The sequence below is a fragment of the Lethenteron reissneri genome, chromosome 11 (assembly GCF_015708825.2).
Source record: "Lethenteron reissneri isolate LAM-NWPU_2019-01 chromosome 11, ASM1570882v1, whole genome shotgun sequence".
NCBI classification, from domain to species: domain Eukaryota; kingdom Metazoa; phylum Chordata; class Hyperoartia; order Petromyzontiformes; family Petromyzontidae; genus Lethenteron; species Lethenteron reissneri.
The window spans coordinates 13246770-13268353 of NC_083789.1; the positions used below are offsets into that span (position 1 = coordinate 13246770).

The 21584-nt window shown below is 52.3% G+C and overlaps 1 protein-coding gene across 2 annotated transcripts in view; it reads left to right on the forward strand.

Moving 5' to 3' along the window:
- The first annotated feature begins 602 nt into the window (after window positions 1-602).
- Window positions 603-21584, forward strand: part of LOC133341508 (cytosolic 5'-nucleotidase 1A-like) — a 38719-nt gene continuing 17737 nt past the window's right edge. Inside the window, exons 1-2 of one of the 2 annotated variants that reach the window (XM_061550211.1) lie at window positions 603-751; window positions 1289-1546. In XM_061550211.1, coding sequence (XP_061406195.1) covers window positions 1403-1546 — 144 coding nt within the window. In that variant the 5' untranslated portion in view covers window positions 603-751; window positions 1289-1402. Of the gene's footprint in view, window positions 752-1145; window positions 1547-21584 lie in introns of both variants that reach the window. The other variant, XM_061550210.1, reaches the window with a different exon arrangement.

A 21584-nucleotide genomic window follows, 5' to 3' on the forward strand; every position in this document is an offset into this window, starting at 1 on the left:
AAAATCGTGCTGCACGTGAAGCTATGAGGGCATTTCCCACGTAACCTATGAGTCAGCAGCAGCAGCTCACCGCACTGCAGGCTGTAGCTTGAAGTAGTGGCAGCAACATTCCTGTGCTGGGTGTACCTGGAATGGCTGTCAGGTGGGGGGTGGGTCATTGAGAGGTGGTGTCAAGGGAGGAACTTGTATGATGCATACCTATCAACCCATACGGTTTACCCGTATTCTTGTCCAGGAAATTTTAGTTTTCAGGTCCATACAGCGTACAGCCGTTTCAATACGGGCGAAATGTTGTGTCTATTTGTTTGTGTTGCTCCCTTGTGATGGGACTTTGTAGGATGAACATTGAAATGTATAAGGGCACGGGTGACCAATAAGGTCTGACTGAATTGGTCTGTAAAAAGTTAGGAACTGATAAGCATGATGATGTTGTATACAGATCATGTTTTAAAAAACACTAATATTCTTGAGCAGACTCCGTTTGATAGGGTGGGTGTTAAACTTTGTTCAGATCTAAACTCTCAAATAAACAAAAAATACCCCATAAACACTGGATTTGCAACAACACCAAAAACCTGTTTGCAAAGTGTAATAAATACTATCTACATACGGTGGATTTGTAACGAGTAGAAAGTGGGCGGAGTGGACGGTTGAATGAGTGACAGGCGGAGGGCGTCTGGCAAGGAGGAGGCAGTGAGGGGCGGTTGGAGGGGAGACATTCAGGAGCGCGCTTGCTGGTGAGCAGCAGAGAGTAAGTAGTCTCCATTATTTACCAGAATGTATGCACAAGTGACAGATATTATTACGCTGTTCGCAACACAGCGATGGTTATAGCACGTCTATTTTGTATTACTAACATTTGTACGGATTCATAAGTATTAGAGTGAACATTTTCTTGAGTTCGACATTTTACACGTTTGACTACCGCATCAACCTTATGAAGACAACCCCTTTTTAAAGCGTGTTTTTTGAGAATCTATCGCGGCTCTGTATTTATCTGCCTTGAACATATATTACTCGCTTGAAGCTAATCGCCTCATCTTCTGCTCACCACGATCGCCAATTCGTCTTCCCTCACCATTCCACACCTCCACCCCATCTCCTTTCATCCTACCCACCTCGTTCCCTCCACATACCGTCAATAGGGTCTATATCCCACACACACGCCTCACCTATTACCTCACCTCACCGAGTCGACTGCCTGCGAGCTCTCACTCGGGTTTCTTCTCACCACGCCGCTCTTCCCGCCCACGCCACAACCCCTTCCGCCTTCTTTCTCCGTGTCGAGGCCGGGCACCCTCCCCCCCTATCCCCGCAAGTTGTCTTCTCGAGTCGTCGCCGCCGCCGCAGTCGCGTCCGCGTCTCTGCGGCTCGTTGGCAATTCACCACCCCGAGCACAGCCATGAGCAGCCCCGTGGCGGTGGCGGAGGCCTCGGTCGGGACCCCGAGCCTGGCGGCATCTGTGGTAGAGGAGGCAGCCGCCCTCAGTACCGCGGACGCGAAGGCTTTCCACGACAACCCGGCGCCCAAGAAGAAGCCCAAGACGGTAACGGAGTCGTCGTCCCCCCCCCCCCCGTGTGTGCCAACAGTGCCGGCCTTCATAGGTGCTCGCTAACTTGCCCCAGGAGTCTCTCATGGATATACGGGGGATCTTTGGTGTATGCCGTGCCCTGTGTTGTGGTGTGGCGTTCTCTTATGAGGCGGCGGCGGCGGCGGCGACCGCCGCATCGTTGCTAGTGGTGCATGTGTCGTACTGTGTGGTACGTGTTCTACTGTTTGCAGTATGTGCCGTACTGTGAGGTGTATCGGGCTTGCATGTGGTGTGTGAGTGTGGTGCTCGATGTGTGTGTCGTCCTGTACACGGTGTGTTTGCCGCACCGGATGTGCTGTGTATCGCACTGTATGTAGGGTGTGTCATACTGTATGTAGGGTGTATCATACTGTATGTAGGGTGTGTCATACTGTATGTAGGGTGTGTCATACTGTATGTAGGGTGTGTCATACTCTATATGGGGAAGCAGTGGCGGAGCAGTCAACGTGCTGCGCTACGAACCCGGCAACCCGAGTTCGATTCTCGCTCAACACCATTGACTGTTATCTGAACCGGTCCTGGGTCTCACCTAGGTAGACTCAGCCTCGAATTAGTCTCTGGTGCGGTGTGTAAGCATCGCCACTGGAGAGACATAGGCGGCTGGGCGTGATGCTGGCTACCCATCCCCAGCAGTCTATGAAGGCTACACGGGGGATCTTTGTCGTGGGGAGCGGTAGTGTAGCGGTTAGCTACGAACCTGGTGACCCGATTCTTGCTCACGGCCAGCACCAGTGACGATTATCTGAACCGGTACTGGTCCTCCCCTAGGTCGACTCAGCCTCAAATGAGTACCTGATGCGGTGTGTAAAAACATCGCCATTGGGGGAGACAAAGGCGGCCGGGTGTGGTGTTGGCCACCCGGAATTGATAGGTGCTCGCTAACAGCACTTGCCACAACAGTCTGTTCAGGCTATACGTGGGATCTTTGTCCTTGCCTTGTGTCATACTGTATGTGTTATGCGTGTTTGGTGTCCCGTACTTTCTATGGTATGTACGTGGTGTTCTGTGTAGGTATTGTGCGGTGTACCGTGTGTTATGTAATGTATATGGTTTCTGTGTGCACTGTGTGGTGCCTAGCCCTGTGTATGTGTGATGGGTGGCAGTGCACATTGAGGGGGTTGCATGGAGAATGCAACTGCTTGCCTCGTGCATTCATACAGAAAAAGTAAATATATGATATGACTTTCCATGAGTGATCATTTCTCCACCAATGCAAATGTTTGAAAACGTAAGTGTATCTTGGTATCTTTTCTTCTTACCTATACAAGGTATTCTTTGTCTTTCTATCTTTCCATCTGTCTGTCTCTGGACATGCAACTTGCGAAGGATTTGGCTCGCGAACTGTGGGGTTTTCGTAAAAAAATAATTAGCCGGGTACCACGCCGTAAGCCCCGTGCTTGGCATAGGCTATTCCTTTTCCATGTCCGTCATCTTTAAATGAGTAAAAATAGCGTTTTTTGTGCGATATTTATTTATTTATGTCCCCACGCACGTCATCAGTGGAGGGTAGGGGGATTTCTCCTTTGCGTTCAAAATGCAAAAAACACATTCCTGCGGAGGGAGCTGGTAGGAACGTTGGGTTGTTCAGTCAATGGCCAGGGTCAACGGCGGCGTGGTGTATTTCGCAAATATGGTCGACTGTGAGGGCGGGCACAAGCCGGCGTGAGTAGGTTAAACGTTGAGTTTTATAAGGGCACCACGGGGTGACCAGCCCCTCCCCACCCAGCCCCACCTCTCCACCCCTCACCCAGCCCCACCCTCCTCACCCAGCCCCTCCCCATCCTCCCCTCCCCACCAGCCCCTCCCCTCTCCACCCAGCCCCACCCCTCCCATTGTTGGATGCAGGACGGACACAATAATCCCCTTTGGGCTGGTGGAACCAGGTGGTTCCTACCAGTAAAATACTATAGGGTCGGTAGATACTAATATTATAGCACTTAGATAGTATTATTGTAGCGCGGGCGGGGGTATGGTGGTGGGGGGGGTAACGGCCCAGCCCCTCAGCCTGGCAATGTGTCACCTCCGGATGAGCAATCTAGGCGAGGCAGCGGGCTCTGCATGGGACTAGGCCTCACCACGGTTTACTATTATGAAACAAATAAGTTGGCAGATATTACAATAATAATGTTTGTGTGCAGATAAGTACTCAGGTTCATTGTTTACTATTATGAAACAAATAAGTTGACAGATATTACAATAATGTTTGTGTGCACTAAACTAAATTTTCATTATTAGGTTGCTAAATATTTCCTTTTTTTAGCTGTGTTTTTTATGACGCTGAGACGGTATACTGCCAGTCTGTGCTGTGACCTGCTGCCTACTGATTAATTAACGTCACTGGCACTCTATTATCTACACTGCTAATTTTGCTTTTACCCATTATGAGTGTATGGCAGTTTATAATCTGTTGCCTGCTTCTTTACCTCACTCAGTGTACTTGCTTTTTCAGCTGCTGACTGTATTGCCAGCTTTTTATGTCGACTGTAACAATGCTTATGTCATTGAGTCGGCACATTGGCAGTCTATAATCTAGACTGTAGCCTGCTTCTCAACTTAGTTGTGCGTACTACTGCTCTTTAATGTCGACTTATTTAAGCTTATTTCTTCAATGCATTTATATTGTTTCGATTGCTCACGTCATGCTTTTTACTGATACGTAGTACTGCGATGCTGAATAATATGTTATACTGCTAAAGACTTTATTTGCTACAGTCCATTGCATTTCGTCTATCGTTTTTTTTACATTCGTGGGAACATCACCCATTTATATTTTGCCATACCGCACGTTTACTTTCCACGAAAGCAGGGAGCACGCAGGGAGGTTCAATGCCCTGAATATTGTTGACCTTGCTTTCTTATGGTGGGTGAGGGACATTATGAGAGAGACATTGTTCTTCCATACCAAGAAAACACCATCGCACGATTTTCTGATACAGAGCATACGATGCCCTACAACAGGGGTCCTCAAACTACGGCCCGCGGGCCACATGCGGCCCGCCGAGGACATTTATCCGGCCCGCCGGGTGTTTTTGCCGCCGCTGCCTGTCTGTTACTTTTTTTCTACATGAGAAGGACGGTCATTGGTGGAAGAGGGAGAGGGGGCGGAGTTCCCCCCAATCAGACTGCATTGATGGGCAGTGCAGTCTGTATGTCGCTGTGTGGGCAAAGTTATTGCTGGTATATTGTTTTTGTAGCGCTGTATATATATTGGTATTTTACTAATAGCAATTTTGACTCCCTAGGAAACAATGATGTCAAGAAAGAGAAAAATTTACTCGGAGTGTAGGATATTCAAAGAACAGTGGACTTATGATTACTTTTTCATGCAGTACAAGGAAAGAGCTGTGTGTCTGATATGCCAGAATATAGTGTCTGTGTTCAAAGAATACAATTTACGTCGACACTATGAAACTCAACATAAAGATAAATATGATTGTTTGGTCGGAGAAGTGAGAAAAGATAAAATATTAAAACTGAAAAATACTTCTAGATTTGAAGCTTTCGTAACTGCAAGGATTCATATTCTTAGGTGTTTTCGGTAAAGTCACGTAGGTAAAACATCAAAATTAATAAAAATAAAATAAAATAAAGATCACGACGTTTCGGAGGCAACACAAGTCTCCGTCATCAGGTGGGACCGTCACAGCCAGATTAGTTGCATCAAGTGAGGCAATGATTCAAGATGTAATCCCTTAAAAGCGAGTTGAGGGGGGAGGAGAGAGGGGGGGGGGAGCTCATCAGAATGTGGTAGCCAATGAATGGAACGTATCGGGAGGGAGGGGGGCGGGGCCAAAAGGGTGGGCGACGGCGTGGAAGCGATTGTGCGCAAGAGACAAACTGCTGCACACGCCAACGCATTGGACAGCACGGGCATATGTAGTACTAATCACATTCCTGCATTTCCCATACATATGCTAAATTCCTCTTGATATGCAAATTATTTTGTCAAGGCGCTCTTTCCCCCGTTTCCAACCCAGCTTATATATGCTCCAAGCTCGTGTGCTGTTTCATTCAGACGCTGTCTCCCCGACAGACCTGGTTTTCACCTGAGGACGGCTGCTTGCGTTGTGGCCGAAACGTCGTGAGAATTATTTTATTATGTTTTATTTTTATTATTTTATTACTTCCCTTCAACGTGACTTTACCGAAAGAACCAAGAAGAGAGGATATCTATGAAAAGGTTTGCCAAACTGTGAATGGTTTGGAGCTGAACTGGGCTAAACTAGCCAGTGTGACAACTGATGGTGCTCCTAGCATGGTGGGGTCTAAGAAAGGAGTAATTTCTCGCATTAACCAAGAGATGGACAAACATAACCATTCTCATCCAATAGCCATACACTGTCTCATCCACCAACAAGCGCTGTGTAGTAAATCACTGAAGTGGGACTCTGTTATGAAATTTGTGGTATCTTGTGTTAACTTCATTAGAGCTCATGCACTAAACCACAGACAATTTCAGGAATTTCTGTCTGAGCTAAATGTTGACTATGAAGATGTTCTGTATCACACAGAACAGAAGTCCGTTGGCTGAGTCGAGGGAGAGTTTTGAAACGTTTCTATGACTTACTTCCACAGATTACAGCTTTTCTGCTTTAAAAAAACAAAGAAGTACCAGAGCTCAATGATGCAGAATGGAAATGGCACCTTGCCTTTCTGACAGATGTAACAGAGCTACTCAACAGTTTCAATGTGCAACTTCAAGGAAAGGGGAAGCTCATCTGTGATATGCAATCACATGTCAAAGCATTTGAAGTAAAATTAGGCCTCCTCATCAAACAAGTGAAGGAGGAAAACTTCTGCCATCTCCCCACAACTCAAAATCTGTTAGCGGAAAAACCATTGGTTGCATTCCCAAACAAAACATGTGTGGATTCACTGGAAAAATTGCAAAAGGAGTTCCAATTTGGATTTAAAGAGCTTCATCTCCATGAACAGGACATACAGCTTTTCCGTAACCCATTTTCTATTGACATTGAAAATGTGGATACAATTTACCAAATGGAACTGGCTGAACTGCAGAATTGTGACTCTCTGAAAGACGCATTCAAGTCAAGCAGCCTTCATAATTTCTATGCATCTCTCCCCTCTGAGACATATCCTCATCTCAGGAACCATGCACTCAAAATGGCAACCATCTTTGGCAGCACTTATGTCTGTGAACAGACTTTTTCCAGAATGAAACATTTGAAATCTCCAACCAAATCTAGACTAACGGATGCACACTTGCATCACTTGTTACGACTAGCAGTGACAAATATGGAACCGGACATTGACCATCTCATTAGCCAAAAGCAGGCCCATAGTTCCCATTGAAATACTGGCAAGTTTGTTGATTTAACTTTACTTGTTCTTCATTTTAAATATTGTATTTGTTCCCGTTTTGTTTCTTCACTTCAAAATAAGATATATGCAGTGTGCATAGGAATTTGTTCATAGTTTTTTTTTTACTATAGTCCGGCCCTCCAACGGTCTGAGGGACAGTTAACTGGCCCCCTGTTTAAAAAGTTTGAGGACCCCTGCCCTACAATAACACATTTTCCTTTCGCAAGGCCAAGATGGGTACCACATCAACATTCCTCCAATTACAAAGCTGCAGGACAAAGACATGCTCACAAACTGAATCAAAACCGCCTGAGTGTGAACAGTATGCTCATCTCTGGGACGCCATCAATGCCTTTGTTGGGGCTATAACTTCGCAGAGACGTCTTCTTGGAGGCAACGCGTTTATTTAAACAAATGTTAATAACAACCGTAACACTTGAAGTAACGGTGAGGACGCTTGACACCGAGGTTGAGGCACACGTGTATTTATTTTACAAGTCGTCACGACAGGACAGCACTAGAGGGGATATCGGCCCCCTCACCCGTATAACTGGGGATACACCGCTAGCTATCCCTGACCTACCCCCGAGTCCTCCACTAACGGGCTAGGGGAGGCTGTCTGGCCCGACACTGGTGAGTCGGGCTACGGTACCCGGAGTCCCAGAGTGCTGACTCTGGTTCACGGGACCACGCCGCTGGCTCGGTCCTGCGCGGCCCTGACAAGGGCGGCGTCTCAGGGGAGTCCAGGGCTCTAGCTACCCGGGTCTTCAATCTTCCCTCCTTTGTTCTAATACTGAGCCCCGAGCTCTCTCTGTCATCCCCTTTTATACCCCCTCCAGGATCACAACCCCGGGCAGCCCTACCCCCAGGCTGCCAGATGCGGACGTCGTTGCGGGCACCCCCCCCGTTTACTCCCGGAGCTCCGCCCACTGTGTTTGTTCGCCGTTTGATCCTATGTACAAACAGCCCCTCCATAACAGCCCTACATCACCCCCCCCTGCACAGCTCGCAGCCGTCCCGGCTGCAACAATTTCAATAAAGGTACCTTTACCCCTTGACCCTCGTGTGTGCCTCATTTTTTTTTCAACAGAACGCGAATTGAACAACAACAATAACCATACCCCTGAAGGGAGTATAAACCGACGCGCCCCCCCCCCCCCCCCCCGAATACGAAATCCGTAAAAGCAAAGTATATACATTCGCCAGGAACCCCCAGCGCACACACAACACACACACAACACACACACAACACACACACAACACACACACAACACACACACACACAACAACAACGTGCCAGGAGCACCCCACCAACGCAGCGCACAGTAACCATAACACGTGAAAATATTAATTAAAAAAAAAATGTTCTTCTTCTTTCTGTGCATTACAAGAGTCTGCGCATTCTTGCGCGCGTCCTTGCCGCAGGCCCGTCACATGGGCCAACCCCAGATGGCGGGCCATCCGGTGGCAGCTGTCCCTTTCGAGGTGAGTCCGCGATTGAAGTGGCGAGACCCTCGGCATCCCCCGTGTGGGTTGTTGGGCGCGAGCCCGTCATTCCTGATGTACCTGGGGGCGGAACAGCCGGCAAGACGTCAGGCGAGAGCAACAGAGACGGACCCTCCGAGTCGGTCGACCCCCCACATGTTTGGCCCTGCGTGTGTGGAGTGGGGCCTCGCACCGCAACGAAGGGTTTCAGCCTAGAGGGGTGAACGAACCACCGGCGCTTCCCCCACTTGATACGAACGCACTGAGGTCGCAAAACCTCGACCACCTCGACGGGGCCCCGCCACGGCCGCACCAGCTTCGAGGAGGTCGCGAGTGGTACCTGGGGACAGTGCAGCCATGCCCTGTCCCCTGGCTTCCACTGCAGCACGTGCGTGCGTGCCAGTCTGAGGCGCTCATTCGCCTTTTGACGCCTGTCGGAATTTAGCATGGCAGCATCCCGTGCCTCCGTCAGTTTTTCAAGGTTAAATTTAACGTGTTCGTCCAATTTTGTCTTACCCAGCGGCGCGGGGATCTGCAGCTGTGCCCGAACAGGTGGGTCATGTTCGCGGCCATACATGAGAAAGAAGGGTGAAAATCCCGTCGCAGCATGGGGGGCCAATCTATGTGCTGCCAGGACCCCTTGAATTTGCAAGTCCCAATTGGTCTGTGACTCCGAAACCTGGTGCGACAACATAGACGTGATGGTGCGATGCAGACGCTCGACCATCCCGTCAGTTTGCGGGTGATAGGGAGAGGTACGAATTTTCTTCGTTCCCAGGAGATCACAGACCTGTTTGAGGAGTTTCCCGGAAAAATTTTTACCCTGGTCGGTCAGCAGCCGCTCCGGAGCACCTTTGTCCATGACGTAGCCTTGGACAAAGGCGTCCACGATGGCTGCTGCCGACTGATTGGCCAGGGGCCAGGCCATAGGCCAGCGCGTAAAGTACTCAACCCCTGTTAACAAATATCTATTGCCCCTAGGGGTGGCGGGAAATGGGCCCAGGATATCCAGCGCTACAAGTTCGTTCACCCTGGAGACTGTGATGGACTGCAACGGCGGGTTCGACTCCCGTGCTGGTGGTTTGCGCTGCGCACACCGAGGGCATGCTGCCAACAGATCCGTGACATCCCGTGTCATGCCCGGCCAAAAAAAGTCAAGCTGGAGCAAGGCGAGGGTCTTTTGGGTACCCAGGTGGAGGAGGCGCTCATGAGCAGCCCACACCACCTTACCCCGTAACCCAGAAGGGACCACCAGCCGGTGACGGTGGGATTTCCCGTCCCAATGCATAAGCAACCCCGCGTGCATTTCCCATGCGTCGGCATCACCCGCCCCACGCCCCCTCTCCCCGGCGCGACGACGCAACGCGAGGAGGGAGGTATCCTCCATCTGGAGGCGCCCCCATTCATTAACGGGCAACCCAAGCAGGGAATCTCTTCCCTGTTCCGCAATATCATCGGGGAGCAATGTTTCATCATCGGCGGCGGCCGCCAGGACTGGAACCGGCACGTCCCCTGCTGGCCTGCAACGCCCCGACCCCAGGAGGCATGCACATTCGGAGGCGGTTGGCATGCGCGACAGAGCGTCCGCGTTGGTGTGGCGAACGCCCTTACGGTAGGTGGTTTCGAAATCGAAATCCTGGAGGACCTCCAACCATCGGGACAATTGTCCCGATGGCTGTTGAACCTTCAGGGCGTACTGCAGTGCCGCATGATCTGTACGGACGGTGAAATGCTGACCGTACAGATATGGGCGATACTGTTGGATGAAATAGACAATTGCCAACAGTTCCCTACGGGTGACACAATATCTTTGCTCCGCTGGAGACAACACCCGACTGCCGTACGCAACCACCCGTTCCACGCCGTCAACCACCTGGGAAAGCACGCCTCCAATACCCGTGTTGCTCGCGTCGGTGTCGAGCAAAAACGGCCTCGAAAAATCTGGGCAAATCAAGGGAGGAGCTTTCACCAGGGCGTCCCGAAGGGAGCAGAAAGCAGCTTCCTCATCCCGACCCCAGTGGAACCGAACCCCTTTAGATGTTAAAGCGTGTAGGGGTTTGGCAATCGTCGCAAAATTAGCGACGAAGCGTCGGTAATACGACGCGAAGCCAATAAAACTCCTCACCTCTCCCACCGAGGTGGGAGTCGGCCAGGAGCTGACACACTGCGTTTTGGCGGGGTCGGTAGCAATACCTGAGCGCCCCACGATGTGCCCCAAATAACGCACCGACTCGCGTAACAAATGGCATTTTTGGGGCTTAAATTTCAAATTAGCAGCCCGCATCTTTTGGAAAACCGCCCGCAACCTCTGGAGATGTTCGTCAAAAGTTTTTCCAAAGACAATAACGTCATCCAAATAAATCAGGCACGACTCCCATTGTAATCCAGCCAAAACCAATTCCATCAACCGCTGGAAAGTTGCCGGCGCTGAGTGTAAGCCCATCGGCAACCGGTTGAATTGGAACAGGCCGTGCGGTGTACGGAAAGCAGTTTTAGGCTTTGAATCATCGTCCAGAGGAAGCTGCCAGAATCCCGAAAGTAAATCTAGTGTGGAGAAGAATCGCGCTCCCGCCAAGGCGTCCAGCGATTCGTCCATCCGTGGGAGCGGGTATGCGTCGGCAACCAAAATTTTATTAAGGCGCCGAAAATCCACGCAAAACCGCAACGAGCCGTCCTGCTTTTTAACCAGGACAATCGGCGCTCCCCAAGGGCTGGTGGAGGGAGAAATGATGTCGGCGGCTAACATGTGATTGACAGCCGATTTGACATGGTCCTTTTCGGCGGGACTCAACCGGAACGGATTTTGGCGAATTGGCGCGCTGTCACCCGTGTCAATATGGTGACGCAGCAGGTGAGTACAACCCAAATCGTATTTATTCCGACTGAAAACGTCGGAAAATTCCTTCAGTAGCGATCTAAGCTGTTGGCGCTCTGAATTGGACAGGTCCGTCGATCCCGCACAAAGCGCGTCGAGCCACCCTTCATCGCTGTCCGAATGCGGGTGCGTCCGGGAAGCAGTGCCAACGTGGTTCGCGACAGGTTCCTCGCAGGGCACCGGCGTCGCGTGAGCGAGCACCGTCCCTTGAGGAACCACTACTGTCTGCGACCCCACATTGAGGACCGCGATGAAAGGGTCCCCGTCCCCTCTTACGACGGTCTGGGCCGGAATTAAATGAGGTCCATTAACCCCGGCCCTAGACGGTCCCAGCATAACACCCTGATCCCCAACGCCCTTAGCGAAGGGCCTACGAAGTTTCAGAGGCACTAACATTTGAGCTCCCGGCGGCACACGAACTGTTTTAACGATGAACGCCGGTACTGTTGCGAACGCCGTCCGAGCCGCAGCAGGGGAAGGCAGGAACGCCATGCGTCGCCCCGACGGAAGCTCAATGCATCCTTGGTCGATCAAAATACGAATCGGCATTTTTCCTAAGAAGTCCGTCCCCAGCAGGCACGGAACCGCCAGCGAGGAGGAAACAAAAATCGGCCCCGACAATTTGATGTCCCCGATAGAAATTTGCGCTCGAATCTGTCCCATGATGCCGAGAGAGCCCCCGTTAGCGGCATAGAATGGGACGTTAACCGGCAGTAAAGGACGGCTCTGTACAGGTAGAATATTGTAAATTAGCTCCGAAATGATTGTCGCCGATGCCCCCGTATCGACTAGGATGCGTACCTCTACCCCGTCAATGTGTTCGACCACGGCCGACGACCCCGACGACGCGGCCACCACGCGATGGGCTAACACGGACCACTGCTTGGGCTCGATTTGAGTCCCCGCAGTGATCCGTGTTGGCCCGTCGCAGCGCAACATCGGCCCCCCGTTCGTTGTGGTGCGAGAGTGTGCGACAGGTGGGTGCTTTGGCCAAACATGTGTGGTGCCGCGACTCGCCGGATCATGTTGCTGGAGCTTGGGAGGAGGAGGGCCGGCGTCCCGTCGGGGCGTCGTCCCGCGCTGTCGAGGAGAGCGGCACCCCGAGGCGACGTGGCCCCGGACGCCGCAGTTGAAACAACGCGGGAGCGCCGGCGGAGATGATGGACGGTCGAAGCGGCTCGACCCGTCCCGGCCCGACCGTGCTCCTGTCGCCTGTTGCCGTCGATGGTCGACGGCGTAGAGCTCTTCCGTCGGAAGGGTGGCTGCAGCCACCGCACGCCCGGCCGATGCCCTGCTGGCTTTCCGCCGCAGTGACAGAAGGTTGGCGTGGAGGAGCCGCGCAGCTTGGAGAGAAGTCATCTCCGCGTCCTCCTGTGCGACGACAGCGATGTCGAGGTCGTCTGCCAGGAGGAGGATCTTTTCCGTGACCATCGCGTCCACGCCGTCGTCGTCCATACGAGGAAAGGCCGTCTTCGCCATTGCCAGGAGACTCGTCCGGTATGCCAGGGGCGACTCCTTTTCACCCCGCTTGCGATCGTAAAACTGCTGTCGGCATTCAGCTGAAGGTCCATAGACCCCGGCCAGCAGCTGTAGCGCCATCGGTAGCGTAGAACGCTTCTCCCTCGGCGCCGATGTGAGGGCGGCGAGCGCGTCGCCGTCGAGGAGCGCCGGCAGCGCGCAGAGAGCCTCAGCATCCGACCAGTTAGCCATTTCCTGGTGGGCGAGGAAGCGTCGCCGAAAGCCGCCCCAGTCTCCCTCCGCGCCGACAAACTCTTTAAGCGAGGACAGTCTCTGGTGTAGCGCAGCGGTTGTTGTAGAACCCCGCAGGTTGTTGTCACGACGACTCGGCTGTGCTTCGGCGCGAACGGCCAATGGCATCGCCTGTCGCAGCCGCGATGACGCACCCTCCGCCGGTGATGACGCGGCAGCCCCAGCGAGGCCGATGTCGGAGCCGATGTTCAAGCTGGCCACGCCCTGAGCAGCCGCCGCGTCGATGGCGGGAAATTCAAAGTTTGAATCTTCGGAAATGGCGGGAAGGCGCTCCGGTCGTCGGCTCCCCTCGCCCCGTGGTGGACCACCAGCCCCCAATCGCGTGATGTTCTCCAGCGTGGCGGCAGCGGCGTACAGCAGCTCCGCCAGCCTTTCGTGAGCCAGCCATAGCGCGTCTGGCTGCGGCCCCTCTTCATGCCGATGCCCCGGTAAGAAGGCGTCAGGCCCCCGCTGCACCATGTCTTGTTGAGCCGTCTCGGGCTCGACGATCTCAGCAGTGTCCTCCTCCTGCGGTACTCTGGCTCGAGCTGTATGGCGCGTTTCCATGTTCGTAGTACTTCTGACACCAGATGAAGTACCGGTGAGGACGCTTGACACCGAGGTTGAGGCACACGTGTATTTATTTTACAAGTCGTCACGACAGGACAGCACTAGAGGGGATATCGGCCCCCTCACCCGTATAACTGGGGATACACCGCTAGCTATCCCTGACCTACCCCCGAGTCCTCCACTAACGGGCTAGGGGAGGCTGTCTGGCCCGACACTGGTGAGTCGGGCTACGGTACCCGGAGTCCCAGAGTGCTGACTCTGGTTCACGGGACCACGCCGCTGGCTCGGTCCTGCGCGGCCCTGACAAGGGCGGCGTCTCAGGGGAGTCCAGGGCTCTAGCTACCCGGGTCTTCAATCTTCCCTCCTTTGTTCTAATACTGAGCCCCGAGCTCTCTCTGTCATCCCCTTTTATACCCCCTCCAGGATCACAACCCCGGGCAGCCCTACCCCCAGGCTGCCCGATGCGGACGTCGTTGCGGGCACCCCCCCCGTTTACTCCCGGAGCTCCGCCCACTGTGTTTGTTCGCCGTTTGATCCTATGTACAAACAGCCCCTCCATAACAGCCCTACACACTTAAGGGGTATGGCCCCTTCACCAGATAACCTAAGGGAGGTACAGCCTCCCTTCTAGCCGGCCCTATAGACTCAGAGCTATGCTTTTGCGGGTCCTCCGCTACAGGACCTAGGGGAGGCTAGGCTGACCCGACCTTGCCAGGGTACGGGTCTCACCACTGGTCCACTACAACCTGGCTCTTACTCGAGCCTCGGTTGAGGGTCCCAGGGTGCTGGCCTAGTCTTCAAGTCTTCAGACGTTTTCGGGTCTTGAGTGGACCAACACTGCTGGTCCCGTTGAGAGGACCGGCTTTTATACACCAGTTGGGGCTTACCCCGCCTCGAGCTCCTCCTTCCCTCGAACCTTCCAGAGGGTTCTGGAAGGGTCGGGATTTAACCGTTGGCCCCCAGCCCCCATCCCCATGGGGGTCTGGGGTTTCTACCTCCAGTCACGGGGCACCCAGGGAGGGGGTTACCTTAGGTTAACCGCTACACTTCCCGCTCACTCTCGGCTGCCCTCTATCGGCCTGTGAGTGTGGTGACAAGTAAGAAGACATACAGCACCTTGGTATGGCACAACATCTCTCTCCCCTCTGTAGCACCCAGCCGTCCTGGCTGTCAACAATTCCACAGGGTAAAACACGTACACATTTAGGAATGTCTCTGTAATGGCCGCCGCAGATTGGTTGGGGAGAGGCCCCGGTCCCTCTCGGGTTGACGCGTATGCCGACAGGGGTTGCGCTCCATCCGACGGCTCCAGGCTCCGTACGGGACACGGCACACGTCGCCAGCGCCCTGTCCCGCTGCAGAAGTTTCTGGGCTTGGATACACCAGCGACCTGAAGAGGTCCCGCGAAGAGACAACACGTCGCCATCCTCTGCTGGAAGGATGGTTTGGAGGGATTTCGCTAATGCCAGCAGTTTCTCGAGGACCAACGCGTTGATTCCGGCGTGGTCCATTTTAGGGAACGTGGCTTTCGGTAGCGCCAAAAGTGTGCTACGGAAGGCGAGGGCAGACTCGTTCTCCCCCTTCTGTCACGTGGCAAATTTGTGGCATGTATTCGCCGGAGGCTCGTAAATGGACGCCATCTGGTCGAAGGCTTGCGTGAGGGTGGACCTTTCTGGTGGCGGATGGCAAGAAACACTGCAAGGGCATCGTCGTCCAGGGCGGCGGGCAACGCACGCTGCACCTCCGCCTCCGTCCATCACGCCAAGTCAGCATTCATGAGGAATCGCCGCTTGAAAGCCACCCAGTCGCCACTAGTAGCCGCGAACTCGTTAATGAGGGGAAATTGCCGTCGGAGAGTCGATGTCCATCGGCACCGACGGCGCATCTTCAATTTTGGTGGGCTGTGCGCTCTGCGCCGATGACAAAATAGCGACCGAAAGCACGGACTGCGCCGCCGAGTTTCCCGCCTGTTGTGAAATGGCGGCGGAGTTGCCTTCCACGAGCGGCATCGCCGCTCCCTCCTTCGCCGGCGGACTGCGGGACTGATTTCCGCCAGAAACCAAGCCGCAGCGTGGAGGAGCTCCGTGAGGCGACTGTGCGCCTCCCGGAGGGACGCCCCCACCGACGGCGAAGCATTGAGCGGTCGGCTGGCGCCCTGCTCCGCCGGCAGCGTCTCCCCCGCATCCTCCAGAGCTGTAGGCAGCACGAGGTCCTCGTCTTCGCTGTCCGACGTCCTGGTACATGGTCTGCAACGTGTAGATATAGTCTACAGCTAGCTGAGTAACGACCGTAATTTCCCCCAATAACACAACTGACTTGTTTGTGTGCGGGGATGGAACTCCTTTACAGCTCAGAACCCCGCCTGCTTGCCCTTGGCCAACATATATAACCTCAGCTCTCTTGCTGTGTTCTTCCTGGTTCAGCAGTTCCACTGCTGGATTATTTTTTCCACCTGAGGATGATCGCTTGTGTTGCGATCGAAACATCATGATATATTATTTTTGTTTTATTTTTCTACCTACGTTACTTTACCGAAAGAACCAAAGAGTACACCAAGGGGTAATTGCCCCTTTACCAGATACAACCTAGGGTGGTGACCATTTAGCTAACTACTCTAGACAGGGGAGTTACTGCTACGAAGGGTCAGACCCTCACTTTGGTCTCCGACCAAGTGGTCCCTCGAAGGACGAAGCGCTTCCAGCTTGAGATACAGAGCTTCCAGCTTGTAGAACGAAGAGACCCCGGTCCCTCTCAGGGGCTCTCTACGGTCGGGGCCGCTCCGCCCTCGGCCCCGCCCGCCTTCTTGAACATTCTCGTTCCCTCCCAATCCCTTTCAAGAGCTCTCCCCGGACATGTGATCACCCACTAGTCCCCCCACCTGGGGCCCCCTGTGTGGACATTCCCGATCACGTGTCTACGGGGTCAACCAGAGTGCCACGGCCTGGGGCAACCCTGCCCCTGGGCTGACACTCACCCCCTCCCCCTCGGGGGAGCCCCCACCACATTCTGTGCGTGGTGCCCGCACTATCCCAGTGCTCGTCAAGCCTTGCTAGGGGTGATATTACACACAGCCACCCACACTGCCCTTCCGGGCCGGCACCATACAGTGACATCCCCGATGTTACTATAAGTGTATACTAAATCCCTATTCGCGGCCCGCCGGACTTCAGTATTCACAACGACTGACACTGGGGAGATGCGTGCAGAATTGTTACATTTGTAATAAAGGTCGTGGAAGCGACTTCTGGAATCTGATCTTTATTTGTCTTTCGTTCACAACACTCCTATCTTACTCCTTCACGCTGCTGACAGATAGCGTGAGAGGGAGAGAGAGACACGCGCGGCCACGTGGCAGCCTGGACCCCGCTCCAGCGTGGCCTCACCCTCCGTTCGTTCCAGATCTGATCACGTGTTGTCCGTCTCCACCCCTTTTAATACCCGGGTCACGTGGTACCTTTCCACCAATCCTGGTTAACCTCTATGGAATCTTCTAGACTCCATCGTACAATCCCAGGACCGCGCCCCTGACTCATCCCCCCATTGGCTGTGGTTAAAGCCAGCAGATCCAATCCTCTACTTACAGATGTCACCTTCCCATTACGTCAGGGCCACGCCCCTAGACTTCCCCCCATTGGCTATGGGCAAGGACCGGTAGAGCCAATCATCGTAGTGAGGTGTGATCCATCAGCAACCCGGATATATCCTCACATTACACATTTTTAAGGGATCTGCGAGCCACCCTCATGCGCTCGCACCACACAGACGTGAAATCTCCGCACTCGGTATAACACGCACCAATTACACGCACGGGAATACACTAGATGGGGGTCAAGGGTTAAAGGGCACTGACGTCACCCGGACCAGGCATGCGAGACGAGGATGTGTATTGAGAATGAAGGTGGAGATGGAGGGTTTAAAAGCGGCTGTGAGACGCGTGTTCGAGGTTTGTTTTGGAATGAGTGTGGCTGTGGGTTAAAGAATAAAGAAGTGGTTAACCAGTCTCTGATTGCTCTTCATCTGGTGGCAGCGGTGGGATGTCTCGCCTCAACCGATGTAAGATTCCAAGGGGGGAGACACAGCCAGAAGACGCTCTAGGTGCCCGGGACGAGATTTTCTCCGAAACGGAACCGACGAGTCGGGATTCGTCCCCCGGCTCATCGACGAGATCCGTGGCAGCTGCTCGTCCGAGTGGGCACCTTCATCCACCAACCCAGTGCCGCCACCGCCGCAGATCATCCTCTAGGGATCGGAGGATGGATCAGCTGCTGGAGGTAGTCACCGCGCTGCTTAGCTGGCTGGGTCCTGAGGTCGAATGAACGGCGGGGAACTTCAGCCGCACCGCCTCCCCAGCGAGGGTTGTTGTATGTGTTGGAATTATGAAATTTTGATAAAAATAATAAAAAATAATAATTTTCCGAAAAATGCGCAAATCGCATTAATTATGTTAATGTGTGTATTACTATGCATAAATTATGACAATGCGTGTAATTATATGCATAAATTATGATAATCACGGAGATAATTGTAGTGATTTATGCGGAGGCTTGCGATTATGTTAATGTGTGCAGTTATGATAATTTGCTTAGTTTCGTTTATCCAGAGTTATCAATCAGGATAACACGATTATCATAGATTCATTTACCGATTATCCTAGTGTGTGTTATAATATTTTAGGTCTCCATTTTCATATCTCATCGCAGGTAACAGCTCTTATGAATAAGACAGTTTTGCATGGACTTGGAAGGAACACTCAATATGCTTCTGTGATAACAATTTTATTCTAACAAGCATGTGACATTCTATCATGCAGGTCAAACATGCGTCAATAATTCATGAATAACCAAACACTTATGCATTTGCGATATCATGCATTCGATTAATATGAATAACTAAAATTCTTATGCAATTACGAGACTATGCATTTGACTAAAATGAATGAATAAACACTTATGCATTTGCGAGACTATGACTAAAAACCCTCCTAACAACCAGGCATCTCATTAGTTCGTTTTTTTTTATCGATCACAATCGGCGACTGGCCGAGTTTGAAACAAGCATGACACACTTCATTTTGCGGAAATAAAAAGCACTTATTGTATCCTAGAGGTGAAAGTGTAGGTATATACTGGTGGGTGAGGGCGTGTTGCGGGAGAGCTAATCTGGCTCTGTTTTAATTAATTCTTCGGCGAGCCTCTATGACAGAAGAAACCGGTTTGACAAGATTTTCTCTGTTTCCTTGAGTCTGTATGTGGGGAGCGATACGACCTCTCTGCTGTCTGTGCGAGCGGCAGCTGAGACTTTCTCCGCTGTGAGGTGAGCGGCGGCGCTCGTTCAGAAGACTTTGACTCTTTTCTTCCACGGCGGGATGACGAGTCGGTTTTGGTTGATGCTGGTCGATCTGGGTGTCGCTCGGTGGCGCACAGTGGCGCAAGGTGGCGCACGGTGGCGCAAGGTGGCGCACGGTGGCGCACGGTGGCGCACGGTGGCGCTCGTTCAGCGATCTCCGCCTTTCCTGCGGGTTGTTCGCTGGTCGTCACTCTGACGAGGAGCGATGCTTCGTTCGTGGCAGGGTGGACGTTGGCGTCTTTGTTGGCTTCACTCGCAGCTCTGCGACTCAGGGTAGCGATTCTTCTCAGGTGGTGCAGACCTCGGCTTGTAGCTGCGCGTCGCTACTCCGCGAACTTCGTCATTCTGGATGACGAAAACGTCTTCGTTGTTGGCGACGAGGAGAGATGGTTGTCGCCCTGGAGATCTCTGGTGGGCCTTAGCCCGGAGACGAGATAGGGCTCAGAGCCCTGGCGATCTGCTGGTGGGGCCCGTGGCCCCGACGAGATGGGGCTCGTGGCCCGGACGATCTGCTTTGAATGGATTTTCCTTCGGTTTATATCTGGAAATTCCACTCAGTTTCCCGAGTTGTTCAAAGGCTGTCATAAAACCCTCCTGTGGGCTGAACCATCTGTGTTCGTTGTGTGTGTGTCCGTCCGTGTGTTTGTTAGCTTTGAAGACACAGCTGTGTCGTTCTGGAAGAAAGGGGTGGGGGCCTCGTGACGGTGCCACCGAAGTTATCCATTAGCCAGACCGATGATTCGCGTCGAGTTATATATAAAAAAAAACATTCGAATCCATGTTTTGTTATTGAATAATATTTGTCGCGAAAACCTACGCGTTAAGCGAGCTTAATTATTCCCTCCCTTGCTCGGGGATCATATCTTTTGTCTCACACAGCTTAAGTTGGTTTGGTTTGGAAGTTGAAATGCGACTTATTTGCTGCTTGGTTGTTATGCCCAAGTTAATGCCGAAACCGTGTTCACGATGTTTCATCGTGACCCGATCTCTCATGGAAATGTTATTTCCTCGCGTGTGCAATTTTTTGCTGTCCGTGTTGTGGGGAGACAAAGACGGTTGTCTCCACGGTGGGAGCACCCGGCGCATGCGCTTATTTATTTATTTCTGAAGACGTGTTAATTTCCTTTGAGCCATTGCCCGGGAGTTTTATTGGCTTTGTTGTGTGAGTGTAGAGATCCTCTCGGGAAGACAAAGGCGGCCGTGTTGCTCGCTTCCCATGGGTGTTGTGTTTGGTTAATTTTGAGAGCCTCCTCCGCCCTTGATTTCTCTTCTACTTTGATTCCGTACTTATTATTTGACTTCTTGTGATTATTTAATCTGATATCCCGGCTAGGAATTTTGTTTTGGAGCGAAATAGATGCCATAATTATTCTTTGATGCTTCGGCCCGGCCGTGTAGATATTCTTTAAAGGTAAATAATGTCAGTATTTAATTAACAATGATGGGTCGCGATTCAGGTGCAGACTGTAGGCTGGTTTTCAATTGGAGTGAGGATGGATACTGTTTGCTTAATCTTCATGGTTAAGTTGGTAACTTGTGTATTTAACATGGTTCAAAGACCCGTCTGTGCTTTCTGTCGTCAATGCTGTTTCTTTGTTAAGAATATAATTATCTCTTCCTCCGTGGTGCCTGGTTCTGTGGGGTTTTTTTTTAACAAAAGGATGTCCTGCTGACCCCCCCCCCCCCCCCCGCCTGCAATTCCCCCCTCCCTTGTTCCTCTTGTGTGAACTTAGGGGAGTTTTTATGATCTTGATTACCCTCTTTCATGCCCTCTTTCCTTTGAAATGAGGTGTGCGCACATCTGTGGTAGTGTGGGGGCCTCTGTGGAAGTGTGGGGGCGTGTTCGTTCCCACGTTGCCGCGTCTATTAAAAAAAACGATATTATCTATGTTGGCAGAATAATTCTTAAAAAAAAAATATTAAAGAAAAATAAAAAGGGGGTACATACACAACAGGGTACGGGGGCCACGGTCAGCCTTCCCGACCAGGCACTCCACAGCATGTATCAGGGGATGGAGCAGCATCAGCGATGCCGCCGACCATACATCCTGCGCGGGACCTGGGAGAAAACTCTGGTCTGCCCTCCCGATATTCTCCGACAGCAGTGGCAACTGGGGGAAATGAACGACTGGAGCACAGCGGAGAGCATCTGACCGGGCAAGGGGCAAGGATACAGGTCGTGAGCGAGATTTGGCCCGAAGCTCAGCCGAGGCAACCCGCGGAGGGAGGACCAGATCATCCGCTTTCGTCTGCCGGTTCGAGACGGCCGTCTGGGCAATGAGGTGGACAGAGGATCAAGCCCTGACAATGCTTCCCACTGTGTTGGATGACCCCGCACTGGCAGTGTTCGACCGGATTCTGCCTGCAAAAAAAAACCATTTGAAACTGAAGATTAGCCATGTGTTCTCGGCTGTCCGCTTAGTCCTCAGTCTCGCAGTGATCCACTCTGAACTCATTATTGTGCATTTTTACTGTATGCATACTATACTTACAGTCGACTCGTTTATACATTTTGGTATAAACGAGTCAACTGCGAGGTCCATAAAAAAGAATGCAAATGCAATCAGAGAAAGTGTTGCAGCTTGCAGCTTGTGCTCCCTAAAGTGCTCAAATGTTAACTGTGCAGTGTTCAAACACCTGCCTCTC